Consider the following 22355-nt stretch of genomic DNA (forward strand, 5'->3'; position numbering starts at 1 on the left):
AAAAAAAAAAGGCCAGAACCCACAAGGAGATGAGTGTTGTGGTGTTCCTCCGTCATCCCAGCACTTCTGGGGACAGATGCAAGAAGATTCTGAGTCTGAAGAAGCCCAGCTGAGCCTCGGAGCAAGACCCAGGCTCAAAAACGGCAAAACTGAAACAAGACCAGCTGGGCAACCCTGAGAGTTTGTGGAGTGGAGGGGACAGAGAAACTCTGGGACTTTCTCTAGAGTGATGCAGCAGCTATTTCTCCCTCTCACTGCTTGGATGAGGGCGCTGTGGGGTTGAAGTGCAGGGTCAGGCATCACTGGTCCATCTCACCGGCGAGACCCTGCAAAGGAAGGGTAAACATGTAACCAGCCAGCGTGTGTTGCCACCATGAGTTACCCAGCCACCCAGGGCAGGAGGAGCTTGGTGCTGCTTCTCCTGAGGTTCTTAACAATGGAGAAGCTTCAAGTTGGTTCTGGAGGGTCTCACAGGTATGGCACAAAACCCTCATTCCGCAAGATGAATGTAAGCACCACGTGGGTGTAGATATTGGTCTGCTATTTTTGTTTGTTTTTGGTTTTGATTTTTCAAGACAGGGTTTGTCTGTGTAGCTTTGCGCCTTTCCTGGAACTCACTTGGTAGCCCAGGCTGGCCTCGAACTCACAGAGATCCGCCTGCCTCTGCCTCCCGAGTGCTGGGATTAAAGGCGTGAGCCACCGCCACCCGGCCGGGCCTGCTATCTTATCACAATCCAGGTTTGACTGATTAAAATAAAGCTGGGTTAGCCAGGTGTTGATGGCACAAGCCTCTCATCCCAGCACTGGGGAGGCAGAGGCAGGTGGATCTCTCTGAGTTCGAGGCCAGCCTGGTCTACGGAATGAGTTCTAGGACATCCAGGGCTACACAGGGAAACCCTGCCTTGAAAAACAAAAACAACTGGGTTTTAAAGAGGGAGTCCATCTGAAGAAAAGTTGGAAATGAATGTCCACGGGTGGCCCGTTGACAGGTGACAGTCTTTGTGGAAGGGCCTTGCCCGGTGTTCGCCGCCGGGACAAGAGACGAGACAAGGCGCGCAGACCTCTCACCTGCCGGGAGCGCAGCTGCCTACCTGCTCATAGTCTTCCACATACTTGTATTTCTTGTCTCTGTAGTAGTATCTTTTCTTCATGCAGTAGAGGACGATGACGTCACACAGCACCGTCGCCTGGGTTAGCACAGAATGACCCAGGATGCTTTGAGCTGCTGCGCTGTGTAGACCCCCTTCCTTTGAAACCTCATCTACCGAGGAGGAAAGGCATCTCCATTCCTCTGAATCAGACCAGACTCCAGCCAAGGGGGCTTGGTCTCAGAGGTGGGATGCCTAGGGCTCCCTTCCCTCACCCCCGGAAGCATCCAGTCTAGAGACAAGCTTGAGGTTCAGGGAAGGACAGTGCTCACTAAGATCTGCTTGCTAGGGAGGAAGGTCCAGTTCCCAAAAGGAACAACTTGCCACTCACCACCCCTAACAGTGCCAAGCCCGAGCCAACGTTGATCATGGTAGGGATGATGTCGAACTTCCCAGCCTGCATAAGATAGGAAGAGACGAGGTGTTCTGATGGGGAAGAGCAGAAAGACAGGACGGTGGGAGGCTCCCTCTCCCAGTGAGGTTCAGAGGAGGGCCAACCTTTCCAAACACAATGATGTCAAAGCGGATGCCATACGCTTTGATGAGTGTGCGCTGCTCATTGCCAGTGAGGTCCCTGTAGTACTTGGCAAACCTGGAGGAGAAGAGGGAGGGAGAGGGAATTAGTGCAGATTTGGGGTCCTAGGAGAAAGCTGCCAGGGAAGGGCCTGAGTTCCCGGGCACAGCTGGTCTTGGCTCATGAGTTGCTCCGTGGGCTTAGCGGACACTAAGCACCCCAGGTCAGCCTCCCAGCTAATGTGGGGCAGGTGGCAGAAGCCTCTGAATGGCCTTCCTGACACAGCCAAGACACCTGCCTCTCCCCAGGGTCCCCTGGCTGCCAACAGAGAACTTGTGAGCTAGCAAGGCTGCACTGAAGGACGGGAGCCAAGCCAGCCACGGCACTCGCCTCAGCCAGGGATCTTGGCTTCGGGTGGGATGTGCCGCGCCTCAGTGATTCTTCCTGCCCACCATCTGATTTTTTGTTGTTGTTGTTTATATGGCTGGGTTGAGATAATACAATTGAGCTGAAATACAACCACACCGCTCACCCACCAAACTACAGAATTCAAGCCAGGAAGTCTGCAATCCCAGAGTTCTAGAAACTTAAAAGGTAGATCACTTGTTCTTAGATATACAACCAGTAGATGAGCTGAGTGTCCCATGGGATCCATCGACTTCTCAGCTCTAGATCTCTACAATGGTGTGTCTGTCTGTCTGTCTGTCTCTCTCTTTTGTTTGTTTGTTTCTCTGTGTAGTTTTGGTGCCTGTCCTGGATCTCACTCTGTAGACCAGGCTGGCCTCGAACTCACAGAGATCTGCCTGGACTCTGCCTCCCAAGTGCTGGGATTAAAGGTGTGCGCCACCACCACTCGGCAATGGACTCAATAAGAACCATGCAGTAATAGAAACGGAACAGTAGAAATCTGACTCCCGGGTTGGGGATTTAGCTCAGTGGTAGAGCGCTTGCCTAGCAAGCACAAGGCCCTGGGTTCAATCCTAAAAAAAAAAAACAAAAAAGCAGAATAAATAAATAAATAAATAAGCAAAAAAGCAAGTAAGTAAGTAAGTAAATAAATAAATCTGGCTCCCAGGGGAGCATTCAAATACCTGCCTAGTCTCAGTAAGCCTTAACACCCCAACACAAATGTGATACCACAAATTACCGCTAGAGGGAGTCAAGGGCAACTTTTTAAAGACCCACCCAGCAGAGGCTCGTTTAATGTACACCGGATTTTGCTGCCTTAAGAAAATGGCAAAGGAGTTCCCAGGCCTCTCGTCAGATTCCCAGGTATCCTGGATTTAATAGTGCCCCCTTCCTAAACTCATGTCCACCTCGGGCCTGCAAATGCGACTTTACTCTTGGAAATAAGGCTTTGCAAATGTAGTTAGTTAAAATGAGGTCATACTGGATTAAGTTCCTAAATCTAATGTTCAAGGAGAGGAGGAGAGACCGGGTCAGGCGTGGATGTGCATGCCTTTAAACCCAACACTCCAGAGGCTAAGGCAGTCCTATTTCTGGAGGTCGAGACTAGCCTGGTCTACACAGCAAGTTCCCAGCCTGTCTTTAAAAAAAAAAAAAAAAAAAAGGTGGGTGTGATGGTGCACACCTCTAATCCCAGCACTTGGGGTGATGGCAGGGGGGTCAGGAGTTCCAGATCATCCTCAGCTACACAGAGGGAAGAAAACCATATGACCACAGCAGTGCTGGCACACGTACGAGCTCAGGATTGCTGGGAGCCACCAGATACTTGGAGAGGCCAAGACAGATCCGGCCATGGAGCTTACGGCAGGAAAACCTGGCAGACACCTTGATTTTAGACTTCTGGCTTCAGAACTACCCAAGAATAAAATTCTCCTTTTGAACCGTTCAGTTTTGTTAACCAGAGCCCAGGGAAGCCGAGATACCAGCATTTTCAGCAGGCAGATTTGAGTACAGCTACTTTCTTTTCTTTTCTTTCTTTATTTTTGGTATTTGGTCTTTTATTTTATTGAGACAGGCTCTCGAGGTGCAGCTCAGGCTTGCCTCAAATCTGTGCTTCTCCGGCTTTGGTCACCAGGTTCTGGGATTACAGATGTGTGTCACTCTGCCTGGCTTGTTCACAGGCCTCTCTTGAGTCTTTTTTTTTTTTTTTTTTAAGCTGAGGATCGAACCCAGGGCCTTGCGCTTGCTAGGCAAGCTCTCTACCACTGAGCTAAATCCCCAATCCCCTCTCTTGAGTCTTTACCCCTGTGACCTCTGCATGCTGGGGCAGGATCAATTACTGAAAAACCAATTCCTGGACCAGATCCCCTTGGCCTTGAACAGAGTCCACAAGCTCATCTGTTCCTCCCAATAGTGAGCAGGGATGTGGCAAAAGATGACCCTTGGAAGCCTAAGGTCTCTCCTCTACCCTGCAAACCCTCAACACACTTAAAAAAAAAAAAAGATTTTATTTTTCTTTTATGTGTATGAGTGTTTTGCCTACATGTAAGTGCACCATGTACATGCAGTGCCCAAGGAAGCCAGAAGAGGGTGTTGGATGCCTTGGATCCAGAGTTATGGACAATTGTAAACTGCCAGGTGGGTGCTGGGAATCAAAACCTGGTCCTCTGCAAGAGCAACAAATGCTCTTAACTGGCTGGGCACTTGTCGCATGAAAGATCAAGGATAGCTTTTGTGGGCCTGGAATCACATGAGCAAGGCCCTACTGGGAGTATCCTGCCACGTTCCTGGCCTTCTTGCCTTGAACCAGTGATAAACAGCCTGGCCCATGGGCACTGCTCTTTCGGAGAAGGTGGAGGAGATAGGAATAACCCCATGGGTATCTACTATCACCAACCCCACCCCACCCTCACGACACGTGAGGGGCAGGGCCTAGGCTCACATACCTGAAATTATAGCCAGGAGACACATTGTGTTCCAGGTCCCGGGTGTCAAGGCGCCGGAAGGAATATCTGGGCAGGCAGAGGGAGGCGGCTCTGTCAAGGTTACAGTCCCACTTGATCTGGATGCCCATGATGCCTCCCTGGGGGGGACGCAAGAGAGACACAGCCAGGCTTTCGGAACTCGGGTCGGCGCTGAGGCCAAGGAGGTGTGAGAAAAGCCATCAGGCGCCTACCTCAACTGCCATATCCTGGAAGCTGTGCCCGGCGTCCTCCACAATCTTGCCGAGGCGGAATATGGGGCAGAAGGGATCCGTTTGAGCGTCATAAATGCACGATTTGAGATAGGAAGTGGTGATGTTGGGGAGGATATTCCTCCTGAAGTCAGGGAGGAAGCAGAAGGTCTGAGCGAGGGGGACCTCAGGGAGAGCCAGACGTTCTTTCAGAGGCTTGTGAACACGCATGCTGGGGCCCCACTTACTTGCTGAAATTAAACTTGGGGTACCAGATGTTGTTCTTTACCAAGAGGGTGAAGTTCTCCGAAGCCTTTAAAAAAGCTGGCCTGGAAAAGAATTAACAGTTACTAAACACACACACACACACACACACACACACACACACACACACACACACACACACACACACACGGCTCTGCATTTTTGTAACAGTTCTCTCTCTCTCTCTCTCTCTCTCTCTCAGAAAAGGAAACATCTGGCATTTTCTCCCTTCTGTACAACACTAGGTCACCAGGTCTTCTGATCCTCCCCCTGAAAAGGCGGGACTTCCTGCCCCAAGCATCAGGCAGTGAAAAACCTGAGCATTGGCTGGGGAGGATGCTGGCTGTGGCCGCCGTGATTCCTTAGCCATCTGCTGGCCTCAGGTTTGCCTTTTTGGGTGTTCATAGAGAATGGATCCATAGATGTGGTTTGTGAGTCGGAGCACAGGGGCGTCCACCTGCAGGTACATCCTGGTCTGGCTGAAAAGGAAACCATACCGCCAGAGGGCTCTGAAAGGTGCCATGTCAACTTTTGGCTGAGGCTACGAGGTCTGTCCCCAAGGGGGTTCACTTCTGGAGTGGATTTTTCTCAGTGAGAATCCAGAAATGCAGGGCTGACCCTTTTGTGGAGGAGGCCTCCCCTGAGGCAGACAAGACCTTTGAAGTTCTAAGTGGGGTCACTCAGCCCTGCCTTAACAGCAAAGTTGCTAGGCCCACATGAGGAGAGGGGAGCTGAACCCATCACCTCTGCTGCTAAGTAAAGGCCTGGAGCTCTGTCAAGCGCAAGTCCCCATTCCTTATCAAGAGGAAGGGATTATAATGGGGGTTCTCCATTTTTATCATTTTCTGTATCACACGCCAATAGCCTATACACCCTATAGGCGATACTTTCCTTTAAGATTACCTCATTGTTCTGTTCTTAAAAAACAAAACAAAACTGGAGTGAATTGTAAATAACATAAGATTAGCCATTTTAAAACAAGTCCATGTAGTCGGATAACTGGTGGTGGCTGGTACCTGTTACCCAGCACCGTAGAGACTGAGACCTGAGATGAGAGTCACTGATTCAAAAAAGTTCTGAGTTAGGTTTTGTTCTTTCTTAAGGTGGAATAATATACCATTGTATGGACATACCATAATTTGTATGCATTCATAAAGGTTCCCAAACAGTGCTATTAAAACTTGTTGAGCCGGGCGGTGGTGGTGCACACCTTTAATCCCAGCACTCGGGAGGCAGAGGCAGGCGGATCTCTGTGAGTTCAAGGCCAGCCTGGTCTCCAAAGTGAATTCCAAAGCTACAGAGAGAAAACCCTGTTTCAAAAAAACAAAACAAAAGTCAAAGAAGGTGAACACTAAAATGACTGAGCAGGTTGTACTGCTGTGGGATGTTCTGTATGTTAAATGTGTTGCTCTGATTGGTTAATAAATAAAACACTGATTGGCCAGTAGCCAAGCAGGAAGTATAGGCGGGCCAAGGAGAGAGGAGAATTCTGGGAAGTGGAAGGCTGAGGCAGAGAGACTCTGCCAGCCACCATGATGGGAAGTAACATGTTAAGATACCGGTAAGCCACAAGCTATGTGGCAACTTACAGATTAATAGAAATGGGTTAATTTCAGATATAAGAACAGTTAGCAAGAAGCCTGCCATGGCCATACAGTTTGTAAGCAATATAAGTCTCTCTGTGTGTTTACTCGGTTGGGTCTGAGTGGCTGCGGGACTGGCGGGTGAGAGAGATTTGTCCTGACCTTGGCCCAAGCAGGAAAACTCTAGCTACATTGTATTTATATGTTTATTTGTGTGTGTGTGTGTGTGTGTGTGTGTGTGTGTGTGTGTCAACACAGAAAAGCAAAACATGAAGTCAAGAATTTGAGAAAGTATGGGTGAGGTTATATAGGCAGTCAGATGGAGGGGAGGAGGGAAATGGTGTAATTATAGTTTAATCTGAAAACTTTTTTTTTTTTTTTTTAAGTAAAAGGAGAGGGTGAGAGATGGCTCAGCAGTGAAAGGCTCTTTCATCATAGGTGGGGTGGATCACAACTACCTGTAACTCCAGCTCCAGAGGACCCAGCACCTTCAACTGGCTTCATGGAAGACACTTGATGGAACTAAACATGTATTTATTTATTTATTTGTTTATTGTTTAAACAATGATGGTATTCTTTTTTAAAATATTTTTAAAGATTTATTTATTTATTATATATACAGAAGAGGGCACCAGATCTCATCACAGATGGTTGGGAGCCACCATGTGGTTGCTGGGGATTGAACTCAGGACCTCTGGAAGAGCAGTCGGTGCTCTTAACCTCTGAGCCATCTCTCCAGCCCTTATTTTTTATCTTTAAGAAATTTGATTAACTACTTGGGTTTTTAAATTAATTTTATACACATTGGTGTTTGCCTGCATATATGTCTGGGTGAGTGTGTCAGGTCCCCTGGAACTGGAGTTACAGACAGATGTGAGCCGCTATGTGGGTGCTGGGAATTAAAGCTGGGTCCTTTGGTAGAGCAATCAGTGCTCTTAACCACTGAACCATCTCTCTAGCCCTTTAATTGGGTTTTTTAAGGCAAGGTTTCTCTACAGGCTGGCCTTGAATTCACAGATGTGCCTGCCTCTGCCTCCCAAGGGTAGGGATCAAACGATGTGCACCACCATGCCTGGCTGCTTAGTCTTTTTTGTTCGTGGGAACATGAAATGTGCTGGCTGTGTGTGTACTGGGGGTGGGTGTACGTGTGCATGGTACTGTAGCCACCAAAGGCCAGGTATGATAGCGTATGCTGGTATTCCCGATACTCAGAATGCTGAAGCAGAAGGCCAGGAGTTCAAGGCTGGGCTGGTGACATGGCTTAGCGGGTCAAGGCACTTGCTGCAATGCCTGAGGATTTGAGTCCCATTCCTGGGTCCCAAACAGTAGAAGGAGAGAGCTGACTCACAAGTTGTTTTCCAAGCTTCATGTGTGCCGTGGCACACTTACACACACACACACACACACACACACACACACACACACAATGTAATTTAAAAATTACTTAACAACAACAAAACGAGTTTGGGCTATGGAAACATTAGTTACAAAACAGCATTAACTTAATGTGCCAAAAATGACCAGAGGCAAGAATAAGTAAATATAACCTGTCAGAAGGATTGTCAATTAACTTTTGGAAATGCTTAAACTTCCGTGCGCCTCATGGAACCGAGGGAAGAAAAGAAAAATGTAGATGTAGAAAATGAAACAAACGAACAAACAAACAAAGAGTTCAAAGCTATCCCTGGCCACACAATGAGGTTCTTTCCAAGAAATCAACACCAAAAACCAAGAACGGTTTCCTGTTGGTTACAGGCAGCAGACGGTGCTCCAGCACACAGAAGTCACCTGCCCCTCATCACAAGTGGTAACCCCTTGTGGTCTCTCTGCCCTGTGGTTGACAACCACTCTCCCAGGGCGGAATGGTCCCACTCACAGACCAAGGGTGCACCAAAAAATCCCAGCACCAAGCTCATCTCACCCTCTCTGTCACCTCCCTCCAGGCTGGAAACCGAGGCTAGGGGACCTTGGGTAGGACTCACGTTGGCACGCCAGCGTCATTCTCCACTGGGCACCAGGCTGCCACCTCACAGGTCTTCACGGACTCATTGAATGGCACGCATTTTCCTGTCCCAATTCCTGGGAAGAGAGAATAGGTCCAGGTCCATAGGGGTGTTGTCGACAATCTATTTTTTGGGGAGCTGAGGATCGAACCCAGGGCCTTGCGCGTGCTAGGCAAGCGCTCTACCACTGAGCTAAATCCCCAACTCCATTGTCGCCAATCCTTTACCTTTGCGTAGTCCCTCATGAGAGCCCTGAGGAGCCTGGGCGGCCCGTCTTTTGTAAATTATGGGATTTAGACGGTGTCTAGTGGATGGAGGTAGAAAATGAAGGCTGCTTAGAGTCGGCCACGTAACTGCCAACGTGATACTAAGTCACAGGGAGAGGCGGCATCTGAGGTGTCTGCCGCGACAGGTGAATGCTAAGAGGGTCCCTGTTCTGCCATTATATGAGGTTCCCCTAGGTTCATGTAGCACTGGGATGGGGGGGGGAGGGGGGGAGCATCAAGCGGCCTGAGAGGTCCCCAGCTGCTCGGTCACTCCCTCCTACCGTTGCTGTGGATGCCTGCCGAGCCAACAGGGCAGTCAGAGTCTGAGTTACAAATGGTGGTCTGATCAGGAATCTGGAAAAGGGATGAATAGAAACCGGTTCCATGTGGTCTAGCCACCCCACACCCCCACACCCCACCCCCCGTTTGCCAGGAGCGGATGTGAGTATAAAGCCTCGGGGGCTTTTCCACCTACTTCTGGACAGGTGCTCTGTGTCTGGTTCACAGTGATGATCATGTTGGTCATGATGAAGAGCGAGTTTTCCTCCTGCGGAGACGAGAGAACCCTGTTGAGTCACCCTCAGAAGAGGTGAGTGGGGCCACAGAGAAGGCCAGACGGGCCTGGAGAGATGGCTCAGTGGTTAAGAGCACTGGCTGCTCTTCCGGTGGGGCTGGGTTTGATTCCCAGCACCCACATGGTGGCTCACAACCATCAGCAATTCTAGTTTCAGGGGGACCTGACACCCTTCTCTGACTCCACAGGCGCATACAGACAAGGGGGAAACAGCCGTACAATAAAGTCAAATAAAATATATTTAAAAAAGAAAGCATTTGAGTATTTCAAAACCAAAAACTAGGGGTTGGGGATTTAGCTCAGTGGTAGAGAGCTTGCCTAGCAAGTACAGGGCCCTGGGTTCTATCCTCAGCTTAAAAAAAAAGAAAACATTAAAAAAGAAAGAGCTGGTAGTGGCACATGCCTTTCATCCCAGCACTCGGAAGGCAGAGGCAGGTGGGTCTCTGTGAGTTCGAGGCCAGCTTGGTCTACACAGTGAATTCCAGGACAGCCAGGGCTACACAGTGATATCCTATCTCAAAACAAAAACAAACAAACAAGGAAGGAAGGAATACATAATTAATTAATTAATTGATTGATTGATTAAAATGGCGCACGCCTTTAATCCCAGCAGTCGGGAGGCAGAGCCAGGTGGATCTTTGTGAGTTCGAGGCCAACCTGGGCTACCACATGAGCTCCAGAAAAGGTGCAAAGCTACACAGAGAAACCCTGTCTCGAAAAACCAAAAAACAAAAAAAAAGAGCACAGGGAGATGTGAGAAGGGAATGGTGAGATGTTCAGAGGTTAAGAACTCTGGCTGCTCTTGCAGAGGACCCAGCACCCACATCCATGGCGGCTCACAACCATCTGCAACTCCAGTTCCAGAGGATCCGATGCCCTTTTCTGGCCTATCCAGGCGAAACACTCAAACACATAAAATTAAAATCTTTTTCAGAGCACCACTTAAAAAAACTGATCTGTGGTCCCCTGTTCACTCCCCGTGAAGCTGAAACAGGAAGTGAAATATCATTGCACACACTATTCCTGACTTTCACCACAGTCAAAAGGTGGGAACAAGCCGACGTGCTACAGTGAGTGGAGAACCAGCTGTGGTCTAGCCCTGCAATGGAATTAGCCTTTGGCCATCAAAAGGAAGGGGACACTGATGCATGCTTGCCAGGCACACCCACCTCACAAACACAATACAGAGGGTGGGGATGTGGCTTGGTGGTAGAATATTAGCCTAGCAGTCAATTTTCAATTCCACACACACACAAAAGAATTATGGGCTGGTGAGATGGCTCAGTAGTTAAGAGCACTTGGTGCTCTTCCAGAGAATCTGGGTTCAGTTCCCAGCACTTACATGGTTGGTGACAACCATCTGCAACACCAGTTCCAGGGGATCTGATGCCCTCTTCTGACTACTGCTGGTACTGCACACATGTGGTGCACATACAGATGCATTCTGGTGCACACACAGACACATAAATTATTTTTTTAAAGCATGCTAAAGGCTGGATATGATGGCACACGCCCTTAATCCCAGTACACGAGAAACAGAGACAAGGATCCTTGTGAGTTCAAGGCCAATCTGGTTACATAGTAAGACCCAGGTCAATCAAGGCAGCACAGTGAGACTGTCTTAAAAATAAACAAACAAACAATTAAATGAATAAATATTCTAGGGAAGAGTCAGTCAGCCAGTAACAGACATTTCTCTCTTTGAAGTGGTTTTATTTTTCTCCTCATAGATACAAAGGTGCCCAACCCAGAGTCTCTAGAAAGCAATTCTCTGTAGATAAGAGAGAAGAATTGCTAATTATGACCCCCCCCCCCAATACAAGGGATGTCAGACAATAATCCCAGGAGATTCTGGTTAGATACCACCCCCACTAACCTCCACTGGGCGCTTGGGGTTTTGTTGTTGTTGTTGTTGTTTTTTGGTTTTTCAAGACAGGGTTTCTCTGTAGCTTTTGGAGCCTGTCCTGGACTAGCTCTGTAGACCAGGCTGGCCTTGAACTCACAGAGATCCGCCTGCCTCTGCCTCCCGAGTGCCGGGATTCAAAGCGCACGCCACCAACGCCCGGCGTGCTTGGAATTTTAAAGAGCAACTAGAAGCTTCCACTATTTCATACTTCCTCCCAAAAAAAGCAGAGTCAGCTCTGGGAGCTGTTTTGGGGATCAGGTCTCTGCAGCATCCCCACCCCAGGCCAGACAGGTGGTGAATGCTCTGATAACAGCTAGAGCAAACTATGCTGGGAGACCGGCCACAGGGGAGGCACAGCAGGAGTCTCCCTGATACCCTCCCAGCGTTTTAACAGACAGACCACCTCAGCTGGTGCCAACAGAAGTCATGCTTCTGAGCCTCGTTCCCTCGAGTTAGCTCCTGGTCGCCTGTGTTCTCTTTCCTGTCTTTTATCTCTTTCCTGTTGGGAACTGTCAATCTACAGATGCATCACAGAGATGTGGTGGTTATGTGCCAGTCACGGAGACGGCTCAGGAAGGCAGCCCCAGGGAACCCCTAACCCCCATTCAGCTGCCTGACAGAACACAGTGGCTGGCTGGTTGGTCCCTCCTGTTCAGTCTCGGGAGCAGGGCTTTCGCCCATACTTGGCTGCAGCAGGTACGCTGGGTGTGACAGTCCCAAGCTTGTTAGGATGGGGTTGGAAGCCACCACCACTCAGCTGAGACTGGTATCACAACCACTTGCTCCAACTGGCTTAATTTTTTTTTTTAAGGCAGGGTTTCACTGTGTAGCTCTGAATGGCTTAGAACTCACTAACTCACTACATACACTAGGCATGTAGACAGAGATCTGCTTGCCCTTGCCTTCTCAGTGCTGGGATTAAAGGCACGCACCACCATGTCTGGCAGTCCATTTTATTTTTGTCTCTTTAGCTCTGGCTTTTCTCCCATCAAATCCTTCTCCAGAGAAGGCCAGGGAAATTAACTCCCTTAAAGAGAATATCTGAAGTCCTTGCTTTCTCTCTCCCAGCTCCAAGTCAAGTGCTCACAGCTTAACTAATTTGGCCACCATATACACCCAGCCAGCACATCGGCCATCTGGAGGAGAAGCTAGGCCAGGGTTTGGCCAAGAGGCACATAGCTGAAGAGTCAATGTTTAACTTGCAGCTTTGGGGCTGGAGATTTGGCTCCATCGCAGAGTGCGAGCCTGGCATGTGTGAGCCCCTTGGCTCCATCTCCAACTTCTAGAAAAAGAGACCAAAATGTCAACTTGTGTCTCTGTGGATTAACAGACAGTAGGTAGGTTAGGACTCGCCATGCTGCAATTTCTTCCTCATTGTTCCTGATGGAATCTGACCATTTCCTTTTAGTTTGGGTGTGTGGTCTTTAACTGCTGGTGTGTGTGTGTGTGTGTGTGTGTGTGTGTGTGTGTGTGTGTGTGTTTTAATATGCCCTCTTACGAGCTTTACCTTGTGGGTGTAAGACAGCAAAGCAAACACAGACCGCGGAAGGTGCTATTTCCAGCCTCACTTTGTCCAAGACTAAAGAAAGACCTTTGCTTTCTCCCCCTCCAGAGCGTAAAGAGATGGAGGTGTGGCAAAAGGGAGTCTGGGTCGCAGCCAGCCACACTTTAGAGCAGTTAGAAGAGCTCTCGGGGGCTCTCTGCTAGAGATCACATCTCAGAGATCAGGATGCATTGCTGTCTCGGGCTGAAACAGCCTGGGCACGGAGGTGGCGAACTCCGCATTCGAAAGCAGGAAAGGGCTTCTTGTGCACACAAGTCACAGCGACACATACCTGAGCTGGAATCACATAGTCCGCCACATCCCAGATCCGGAATCCAAGTTCAGAAGTGTTGGTCACAGCCACACCTTTGGCCTTGGTTGTCACTGAGCTGACCACAGAGTCCGTTTCCTGGTAGCCCTTTTCCCATACAAACACCCACCTAAAAAAATACAGCAGGTCACAGGAGTCAGTGAACTCAAACTGACACCAGGGAGTCTCCGGCAGCCACCCACCCGGTGAAGTGTGGCATTAGCTAGTCATGTGACTTGCAAAAGCTGCTAAACTACTACACTTCACTGTACAAAATGGGTACAGTAGTCCCACCGATTATTTTCTGAGAAATCAATTATGTGGGTCGGTTAGCACAGTCGTCAGCACACAGGAAAGGCCCAGCAAATGCTGTCTTGATTACTGGATGTTTGAGGAGGCTCAAGACACTGTGATCTATGGGAACCACCAATAGTGGGTTATTGTCACAATAGCTTCCATTTGATTTCCATATAGTAAGCCATTTAATCCTGACCGTTTAATTCATGAGGCACACAGCATTATTTATACAGAGATAGAGACAAAGAGTGGTTAAGTCACTTACGCAAGGCCATACAGCTAGCAAGTGGCAGGCTAGGGATTTGAACTCAAGCCAGAAAAGCCTTTGAAGCCTCTTTGGTTTCTAGCCAAGAGAATTCCATCTTCTGGGCAACTCTGTCTCTTTAAGACTGGCTTTTGCTATGCAGCCCTGGCTGGTCTGGTACAGGCTATGTAGCTTGGGCTGGGCTCCAGTTCTGAGGTGACAATCCCCCCACCTCAGATTCCCAAGTGCTGGGATGATAGTGCTGATGTGTGTGTGTGCATATGTGTGTATGCGTGAGATACTGTGTTTGTGTGTGTAAGTCTGGGCTCACATGTAAAAGCCAGAGGATAACTTTTAGAAGTTGATTTTCTCCATCATAGACTCTGGGGTCAGATTCAAACTGTTATGCTTACATAGCATGCATTTTGTTGTTGTTTTTTGCTGTTTTCCAGACAGGGTTTTCTGTGTAGCCTTGGCTGTTCTGGAACTCGCTCTGTAGACCAGGCTGGCCTCAAACTCAGAGATCACCTGCCTCTGCCTCCTGAGGGCTGGGGTAAAGGTGTGCACCACCACACCTGGCTAGCATACACTTTTGGAGACTCAGTCTGGCTATGCAGCTCTGGCTGGTATTCAATATGGAGCCCAGACTGGCCTTGAACTTAAGATGATGGCCTGCCTCATTCTTTCAAGCATTAGGATCACAGGCATGCATCATGTTCTGCGCAGGGAATTCACATTTGTGTTCTTGTGTTTGCATGTGGAGGCCAGAGGGCAGCCTCAGGGACCTTCCTCAGAAGACATCCATTTGGTTTACTTTTGATCCATGGTCTCACCATGGAGCCCTGACTGGCCTGGGACTTACTATGTAGACCAGGCTGGCCTTGAACTCAGAGATCTACCTGCCTCTGCCTCCTAATGCTGTCACCCCCTTGGCTGGCTCCCACCTTGTTTTTTAGAGACAGGATCTCACTGACCTGGGGCTAGATGATTAGGCTGGCCAGTGAGCTCCAGAGACCTACCCGAGTCTGCCTTCCCAGTGCTGGGATTACAATTATGTGATACTGCACCTGGTTTGGGGTCTCGAACTCTGGTCCTTGTGCACAGAGTACTTTACCATGTCAGCTATGCCCTCAGCCCCTCGGGGAAACTTTTTACAGTACGGTCTTACTTTTTCCTGGGAATTCTGGTCATTGAATCGCGCCTCTCCTGTGGTGATATTTTATTTGTGCTGAAATGTGATTTTATTTGAATGCTAATAAATAAAGTTTGCCTGGAGATCAGAGGTCATATGGAGCCAAACACAGAAGTCAGGCGGTGGTAGCAACATGTCCTTAATCCCAATCACATGGCAGGCAGAGTCTCTGTGTGGTCAAGGACACAGCCAAGCGTGGTGATACACATCCCAGTACCAACTATAGAGACCTGGAGGTCTATATAGACAGGAAGTGATGTGGCTGGGCTTAGAGCCAATGAGAAGGCAGAACAGCATGGGTTATACAGAAAGAAGCTCTCTCTTGGAAAGCTACGACGTGGTGGTAAGCTAAGGCTAGTCGGGGCTATTCGCTATTTCCTGGATCTCTTCGGATATTATCCCTGTATTTGGCTCCTTGTTTCTTATTTAATAAGACTTTTCGGAAATTTGTCTGCACTCTCCTTCTGAAGTAAGGGTATTACTGCTGGGCTAAATAATTACAGATCTAAAGGCATCCGTGTGCTGGATACCAAACATGAACCAGAATCACTGGGTCCCAGTTTACGTTCAGTTGCTTTACCTATCTTTCCACTGGAATGAAAGCAGAATGCCACGGGATTGCAGCGAGATACAATAATAAGGCCAGAGCAGCGTCCTGAGCACCACCCAGCACTCAGAACCCTAGCCCCAAGAGCTAGACTCGCAGAGGACGCCCGTCTGCTGTTCCTGCAGAACCAAGAAATGCTAAGATCCATCTCTTCAGGAGACACCCCTCCCAACAAGACTTCAGAAATCGGTGTGTTCCGTTACTTTTTCACGGGTTTGTTTGAAATGAACCATCTCCAAATCCTCCGCCCATCCTAAATACGGGTTTCTCTCCCACCAAGTCCTCTTCTGCGGGGCTTCTAGGAACCCGCTGGCACTAATGCTCCCTGTAATCCACTTTGACACAGAGTTTAGGGCAGGTGGTCTAGGAGTTTTATGAGCCAGAACATTGAGTTGCTAAATTAAGTGTGTGGGGGAGGATACAGTGTCATCATCACATGTAAGATCACTGGGGATTCTGAGGTCAGTGTTATTTTGAGGAAAGATTGGCTTTATGGAGAAATAGATTACACTTTCACCAAGATTAATGAAGTCAGGAAGCTAACAAAGAAGTCAAAAACCGGGATGTGATGAATCATCTTTAATCCCAGCACTCAGGAAGCTAAGGCATGAAGATCACTTGCAAATTCCTCTGCTAGCCTGGACTATGTAGCCAGTGAAAGGTTACCATGGGCTACATAAGGCCCTGTCTCACACAACAAAAGTTTAAAGTTTAAAACAAGTCCTGAATTTATATCCTAAGTTGATTTGGATCATAGATGGATGAGAGCAGAGCACTGTTTGTTGTTTTTGTTTTTGTTTTTGTTTTTTTTGAGCTGAGGATTGAACCCAGGGCCTTGCACTTGCTAGGTGAGCGCTCTACCACTGAGCTAAATCCCCAACCCTTGTTGTTTTTTAAGAAATGATTGGGGCAGACATTACTATATAAGGAGACTCCATAACTATGCTGCCCAATGGAAATAGAATACAGTAGGGTGGGAGAGTTGTTCAGTGGAAAGAATCCATGATTAGAAATACAATGTAAGCCAGGTGTGCTGGTGCATGCTTTTAATTTTCACACATGGGAAGCAGAGCTCTGGGAGTTCGAGACCAGCCTGGGTTACATATCAAGTTATAGGTCAGGCAGAGATCTTGTCTCAAAAGAAAAAAAAATAAAAAGGCACAGGAAAAATTAATGACATATTTTTATGTGGTCCAATGTAGATAAATTTTTTTTTTTTTGAGCTGAGGATTGAACCAGGGCCTTGCTCTACCACTGAGCTAAATCCCCAACCCTAGATAAAATATTTTAACATCGTCAGTGTCTAAAGCATCAGACTGGGAACTGGACATGGTAGTGTACACCTGTCATTCCAGTGCCTGGGAGGTAGAGGCAGGTTTGGGAGTCCAAAGTCATCACCCTTGGTCACAGAGTGAATAGGACAGCCTGGGTTACACCAGACCCTGTCTAACCTAAGCCCCCCAACCTCCTCCTCAAATAAAAGCTTGTGAGATGGTTGCAGCAGGTAAAGGTGATTTCTGAGCAAGCCTAAGACCCTGAGTGTCATCCCCAGAACCGCCCGAGGAAGAACTGACTCCCAAAAGTTGACCTCTGACCTCATGGCATGTGTGTACCCTCACTCATACACAGATACACTCACCAATAAATAAAATCAACATTTAAACAAAGGATACAGCCCAGTAGCACGAGTTTGCCTAGTATGTGTAAGGCCTTTGTTTTTATCTCTGGAAAAGATACTGTTGAGATAGTTTACTCCCCCCCCCCAGTACAGTATCTAAAATATTTTCAAAATCTAGTGTGTATTTTCCAGTCTGAGTGCATTTTAATTTAGAAACAGCTCGAGCAGTCAGTGGCTGCAGGTGGCTGACCACAGCCACAGATTCTTCATAGGACAGAACTTTAACAGTGAACAGATAGATGATCCCGGGACAGCAAGAACGAGAGCCCAGAGCTCCGTAAGCGCTCCAGATTCCAGCTGTTTCTAACCCAAGTTACTTAGCCAGCTAGCAGCATGTCTCAATACCCAAGAGTCCATGGCGAACACTGGAACACTCACTTCACGTGTTCAAACCTGGATACGGACAAGGTGTTCTTCAGGTACTGCGGCGGAATCCAAGGCCTCACGCATGCTAAACACACATTTTTATCTATATAAATACTTTTCTGGAGACAGGGTCTCATGTGGCCCAGACTGGCTTTCAACTCAACGTCCTCCGGTGTCAGCCTCCTGAATACTGGGATGGCAAATGTATTCATTACCAGGCTTCAGCAAGTTACCTCTAGTGCCTGCTGCTTCTGGGCTGACATATGTTGGAAAGGAAACCTGCAATCTTGTGAATTCCCTTAGGCAGTCTGAACAGATTCCAAACTACACACCAAAGCAGGAGATTTGTTACTTTGCTATTTATTTTTGAGACAGGATCTCACTTATAGGTCTGGCTGTCCTGAAACTCACTTTGCACACCAGGTGGGCCTCGAACTCACAGAGATCTGCCTGCCTCTCCCTCCCCAGTGCTGGGATTAAAGGCTGTGCCTTAGGCATTCTTAACTATTGGGCTAGCTCTCCGTCACCCGTGTGCCTCTTTTATATACCCGGGGTGGGGAGGCGTCACAAAAATTTCTCAGTTGAGTATGGACAGGTGCAGAAAGTTTGGCAAGCCCCGCTTTACAGCTCTATGCAATTGAATCACCGGTCAGTTTATGACCTGGCAATCAGTATTTTTCTAAGGACTCCTAAATGGTTCCAAGGTGTAGATGAGGAATCTTTGTTCCTTTAGAAGGAACAAGAAAGCTGATCCACCTGTCAAACCAGCAGCTGTTGAAGCTAGAATACCTTGAAAGTGGGCCCAAGAGGCAAGGTGTCTCCCACCGGCTCTCCCTGGGCGTATTAAATTCTTACGGGTGCATTCGATCTGAATTAAACATTTACTAATTCCTAGTGATGGCAGGGTATGTATCAACAGCCAATAGGGAGCAGAGGTTGGAATAACGCAGGTACCATATTGCAAACATATGTGACCTTAGGGCATTTGGGGGAAGCGTGACATCTCCAGGGCATTGGGTCATCGGGAGGTTCTTACAGGACCGGGAACCACAGACCCAGAAAGTACCGAATGGAAATCACAAGCCTTGTTTCGTTGTTGTTGAAATGGAAACGACGAGGAGAAGATTGTGACCTTTAGAGTCAACCCAGTCCCTCCACCAAGTCAAAGGGCATCACGGAGCAAGTTGGAAGGTAAAGGGCTAGAAAAAGTGGGGTGACAAGTCTGGCCAAGGCTTAGCTCGCGGGACACCCAAGTGTCCCCAGCGTCCTGCACAAGCCGCTTCCAGATGGCTAGAGCCCGGGGAGGGCGTGTCGCCGTCCCTTGGACTTGGGGTGGACGTCGCCGGCCGGCTTAGCAGGTACCCCAGGCCCGGGGGGCCGGGCGAGCCGGGGGCGCTGCCAAGTCCCGACCGTCCGGGTCCCCCCAGCCGCGGCCCCCCTCCCCAGGCCCGCTCACCCGATGACGTAAGCCAGGATGAGCAGCTGCACCACGCGGTTCATGAGCCCCACTTTACGGCTGCGGATGAGCACGATGCGCGGCGTGTCGTACTCGAACAGGAAGGCCCCGAGCGCCGAGCAGCAGCCGGCCATGGTTCCCCGGGGTCGGCGCGCCGGGGTCGCCTCGTCGCCTCCTGCTGGGTCCCGGCCGCGGCCCCGCCCAGCAGCTCGGGCTGGCCCCGCGGCGACGCCCGGAAATAGGCGGCGCGCGTCCCGGGGTGCGCGTCTGCTCCCCGCCCTCCTAGCAACCCGAGGTCTCCGAGGGCGGCGCTCGAACCCGTGACCCCCTCATGGCGCTAGAGTTTGCAGAGTTTGCAGACCGTGGCTTTGCCCGCAGGGATGAATTATCCCGGGGAGACGGACCGGACCGGGGAGCGCTGTCAGCCTGAAAGTGACCGGGGTGATGACGCCCTCAGGCCTAGGAGGAGTGAAAGGCAGATGGGTTCCTGTCGTTGCAAAGGGCAGCTCGGCGAGGATGCAGGATAATGAACCACTCCCCTGGGGGAACTTAGGTCAGAGTCAGGTTCCTAGAGGACCTGAGTGCGGAGGAGGGGGGTAGCTACCCCGGAGGGAGCCGAACTTGCTCTGGCTGTAATGGAGGAAGCTGCGCCATGCTGCTTTCTGAACCTGTAGGGTGGGGTGGGTAGTGAGGGGTGGGTGTAAATATCTGGGGTCCTGGGATGTCTGTAGTAGTCAGCCACATAGGCCATCATATACCCGTCCTAGAATTGAAGTCAGGAAAGAATACATCCTTTCCCTTCAGCCGTATTTTCATGGGTGTTTTATATTTAGTGTAACAAATGCACCCAGGAAGTGTTAATGCGTACCTTCCTTGCACCGGGTACTGTCCAGTGAACATAGCAAGGAGAGAGAGCATCTTGGCCTTGTGCAGTATAAATATGGCAGGTAATTTATACAAGATTTCTGGTTCTAATCCTACTCACTGGTTCTTTCCACTTTCCGATTCACATTTCTTTTATCCTATGTGTGTTAGTTAGCTTTCGGTCACTGTGACAGAAACCTGAACGGAAACAAAAATCAAGAAAGACGTATCTGGGCTCATGGTTTCAGAGGTTTCCATGGTAGTCATTGGGCTCTGATTTATCTTGAGATGAGGCAAAATATCGTAGCAGAGAAGGCATGATTGGAGTAGACCTTCTCAGTCCATAGCAGCTGGGAACCAGACGTGGGAAGGCACGGGGACAAGATGTGTCTTTCCAGGACTAGCTCCCCATGAATGACTTATTTCAGTTAGTTTTCACCTTCTACTTCTTACAACCTCCCAAAATTGTCATGGCTGTTGATAAGCTAGGTTCCTCAGGATGTCCCTGTCATCTCTTAGTGATGATGTCTACAGTTTGGGTAAGACGTTATCAATACAGAAACCGTAATGCCAAGTTACCACAGACTCATGTTATCACTACGTCTTAATCTATGAACTGTTCTAAAAACATGACGGCCTGGTGTGGTGGCACTCTGAAGGCAGAGCTGGGAAGATTGTTTAAAACCAGCCTGGGAGCCGGGCGGTGGTGGTGCACGCCTTTAATCCCAGTACTCAGGAGGCAGAGGCAGGTGGATCTCTGTGAATTCGAGGCCAGCCTGGTCTATAGATCGAGATCCAGGACAGGCCCCAAAGCTACACAGAGAAACCCTGTCTCGAAAAAACAAACAAACAAAAACAAAACAAAAACCAGCCTGGTCTACAGACATAGTTCTAGTCCCACCTGGGCTAGTGAGTCGGATCTTGTTTCATTCTGTAGTCAAGGAGTAAGGTACTTGCTGCCAGATTTGACAACCAGAGTTCCATTCCTGGAACCCACATGGAGGAAAAAGAGAACAGACCCCCACAATTGTCTTTTGACCTCTCCACGTGCCATGGCGAATGTGTGCACTCCTTCCAATGAACTGTTAAAAAAATTCTAAAACACAGCTGGACGGTGGTGGTGGTGGGCAGTGGTGGCGCATGCCTTTAATCCCAGCACTCGGGAGGCAGAGGCAGGTGGATCTCTGTGAGTTCGAGGCCAGCCTGGTCTATAGAGCGAGATCCAGGACAGGCTCCAAAGCTACACAGAGAAACCCTGTCTCAGAAAAACAAACAAACAAATTCTAAAACACAAGAATAAATATAAGCAATGTGACTTTTCCTTAATTCTTCTTCTCTATTGTCTGTGCCTTCCTGGGTTTTAGATCCTGAGTTTCTCACATGCAGGACAAATACTCTGCTGCTGAGTTACATCCCATTGCTTCTTATTTTGTCATACCTATTTGGTCTTTAAAAAATTTTTTTAATTCATTTTTAAAGTGTTTTTTAAATTATAGGTACTTGTGTGAGTACGGAGTGTGTTATAAGCATGTGCAGGTGGACATTGGATCCTGCGGAACTGGAGCTCTAGGCAGTTGTGAGCTACCTGATGTGGATGCTGGCAACCAAACCTGGGTCCTCTGGAATAGCAGTCCACACTCTTAACCGCTAAGCCACCTTCTCCAGCCCGTTGTTGTTATTATTGTTGTTGTGCATGGTTGGGGTGTGGGGTGAGCTTTGTGCATGCGCATACAGAGACCAGACAAGGATGTCAGATCCCTAGGAGCTGGAATGTTGTGAGTCACCTGACCTGAGTGCTTCTGTCCTCTGCAAGAGCAGTGTTGGATCCACCCCTGAGCCATCTGTCTGTTCAGCCCTGTAAACTGTCTTCCTGAACAGAACATCTTAGTTTATTTCCTGGCTGTGAGATTCCTGAGATATGTGACCTTGATTTTTCAAGCAAAATGTTAGCTGAGTGATGGTCCACACCTTTAATCCCAGCAGAGGCAGAGAATGGCCAGCCCAGTCTAAATAGCAAGTTCCAGGTCAGCTGAGGTCTCAGTAGACCCTCTTTAAAAAAGAAATTCAGTAAGAAAATCTGCATCTGCCCCTAGAGATAGAATGCAGTTAGAAGGAAGAATAGCCCAGGAAAAGGAAGTGGTGGTGGTGTGGGGGTCTTACTCACTTGATGCATATTTACTGAGGCCTGGCCCGAAAGCTTGTTGATGCTGGGGCTGTGGGGCAAGAGACAGGCCACACAGAGCTCTGCTGAAATGCAGGCATTTGCAGTTGGGAGGAAAGAAAGGGGTGCTGGGGATTTAGCTCCCTTCCCTTTCTTTCTTTCTTTCTTTCTTTTTTTTTTCTTTTTTTTTTTTTTGCCAGAGCTGAGGATTCTCCTGACTATGTCTCCTGAGCACTGCCACTAAAGGCGTGCGCCACCATTGCCCAGCTTTATTTGATCTTTCTAAAACCAGCTTTAGGA

At 48.8% G+C, this 22355-nt stretch overlaps 1 protein-coding gene across 1 annotated transcript; it reads right to left on the minus strand.

Annotated features, from left to right (window-relative positions):
- Positions 1 to 19346, minus strand: P2rx4 (purinergic receptor P2X 4). Its single transcript, XM_036172583.1, has 12 exons — positions 19031 to 19346; positions 13173 to 13320; positions 9333 to 9404; positions 9139 to 9211; positions 8571 to 8667; positions 4990 to 5070; positions 4745 to 4886; positions 4515 to 4651; positions 1647 to 1740; positions 1480 to 1545; positions 1092 to 1187; positions 1 to 326 (listed from the first exon to the last, which is right to left on the minus strand). The coding sequence occupies exons 1-12, from the start codon at positions 19162 to 19164 to the stop codon at positions 300 to 302; spliced, it is 1167 nt and encodes a 388-aa protein (XP_036028476.1). The 5' UTR covers positions 19165 to 19346; the 3' UTR covers positions 1 to 299.
- Positions 19347 to 22355: the final 3009 nt, after the last annotated feature.

This window comes from Onychomys torridus, chromosome 22 (assembly GCF_903995425.1).
Source record: "Onychomys torridus chromosome 22, mOncTor1.1, whole genome shotgun sequence".
Taxonomy (NCBI): Eukaryota; Metazoa; Chordata; class Mammalia; order Rodentia; family Cricetidae; genus Onychomys; species Onychomys torridus.

Excerpts from the sequence above, each read along its gene's own strand:
- P2rx4 (XM_036172583.1), bottom strand. The coding sequence starts at position 19,164 with ATGGCCGGCTGCTGCTCGGCGCTCGGGGCCTTCCTGTTCGAGTACGAC. Across the intron at positions 8,668-9,138 it reads GGCAGGCATCCACAGCAACG|GAATTGGGACAGGAAAATGC; the intron begins GTAGGAGGGAGT and ends CTCTCTTCCCAG. Across the intron at positions 5,071-8,570 it reads AATGACGCTGGCGTGCCAAC|GCCAGCTTTTTTAAAGGCTT; the intron begins GTGAGTCCTACC and ends ATTCTTTTCCAG.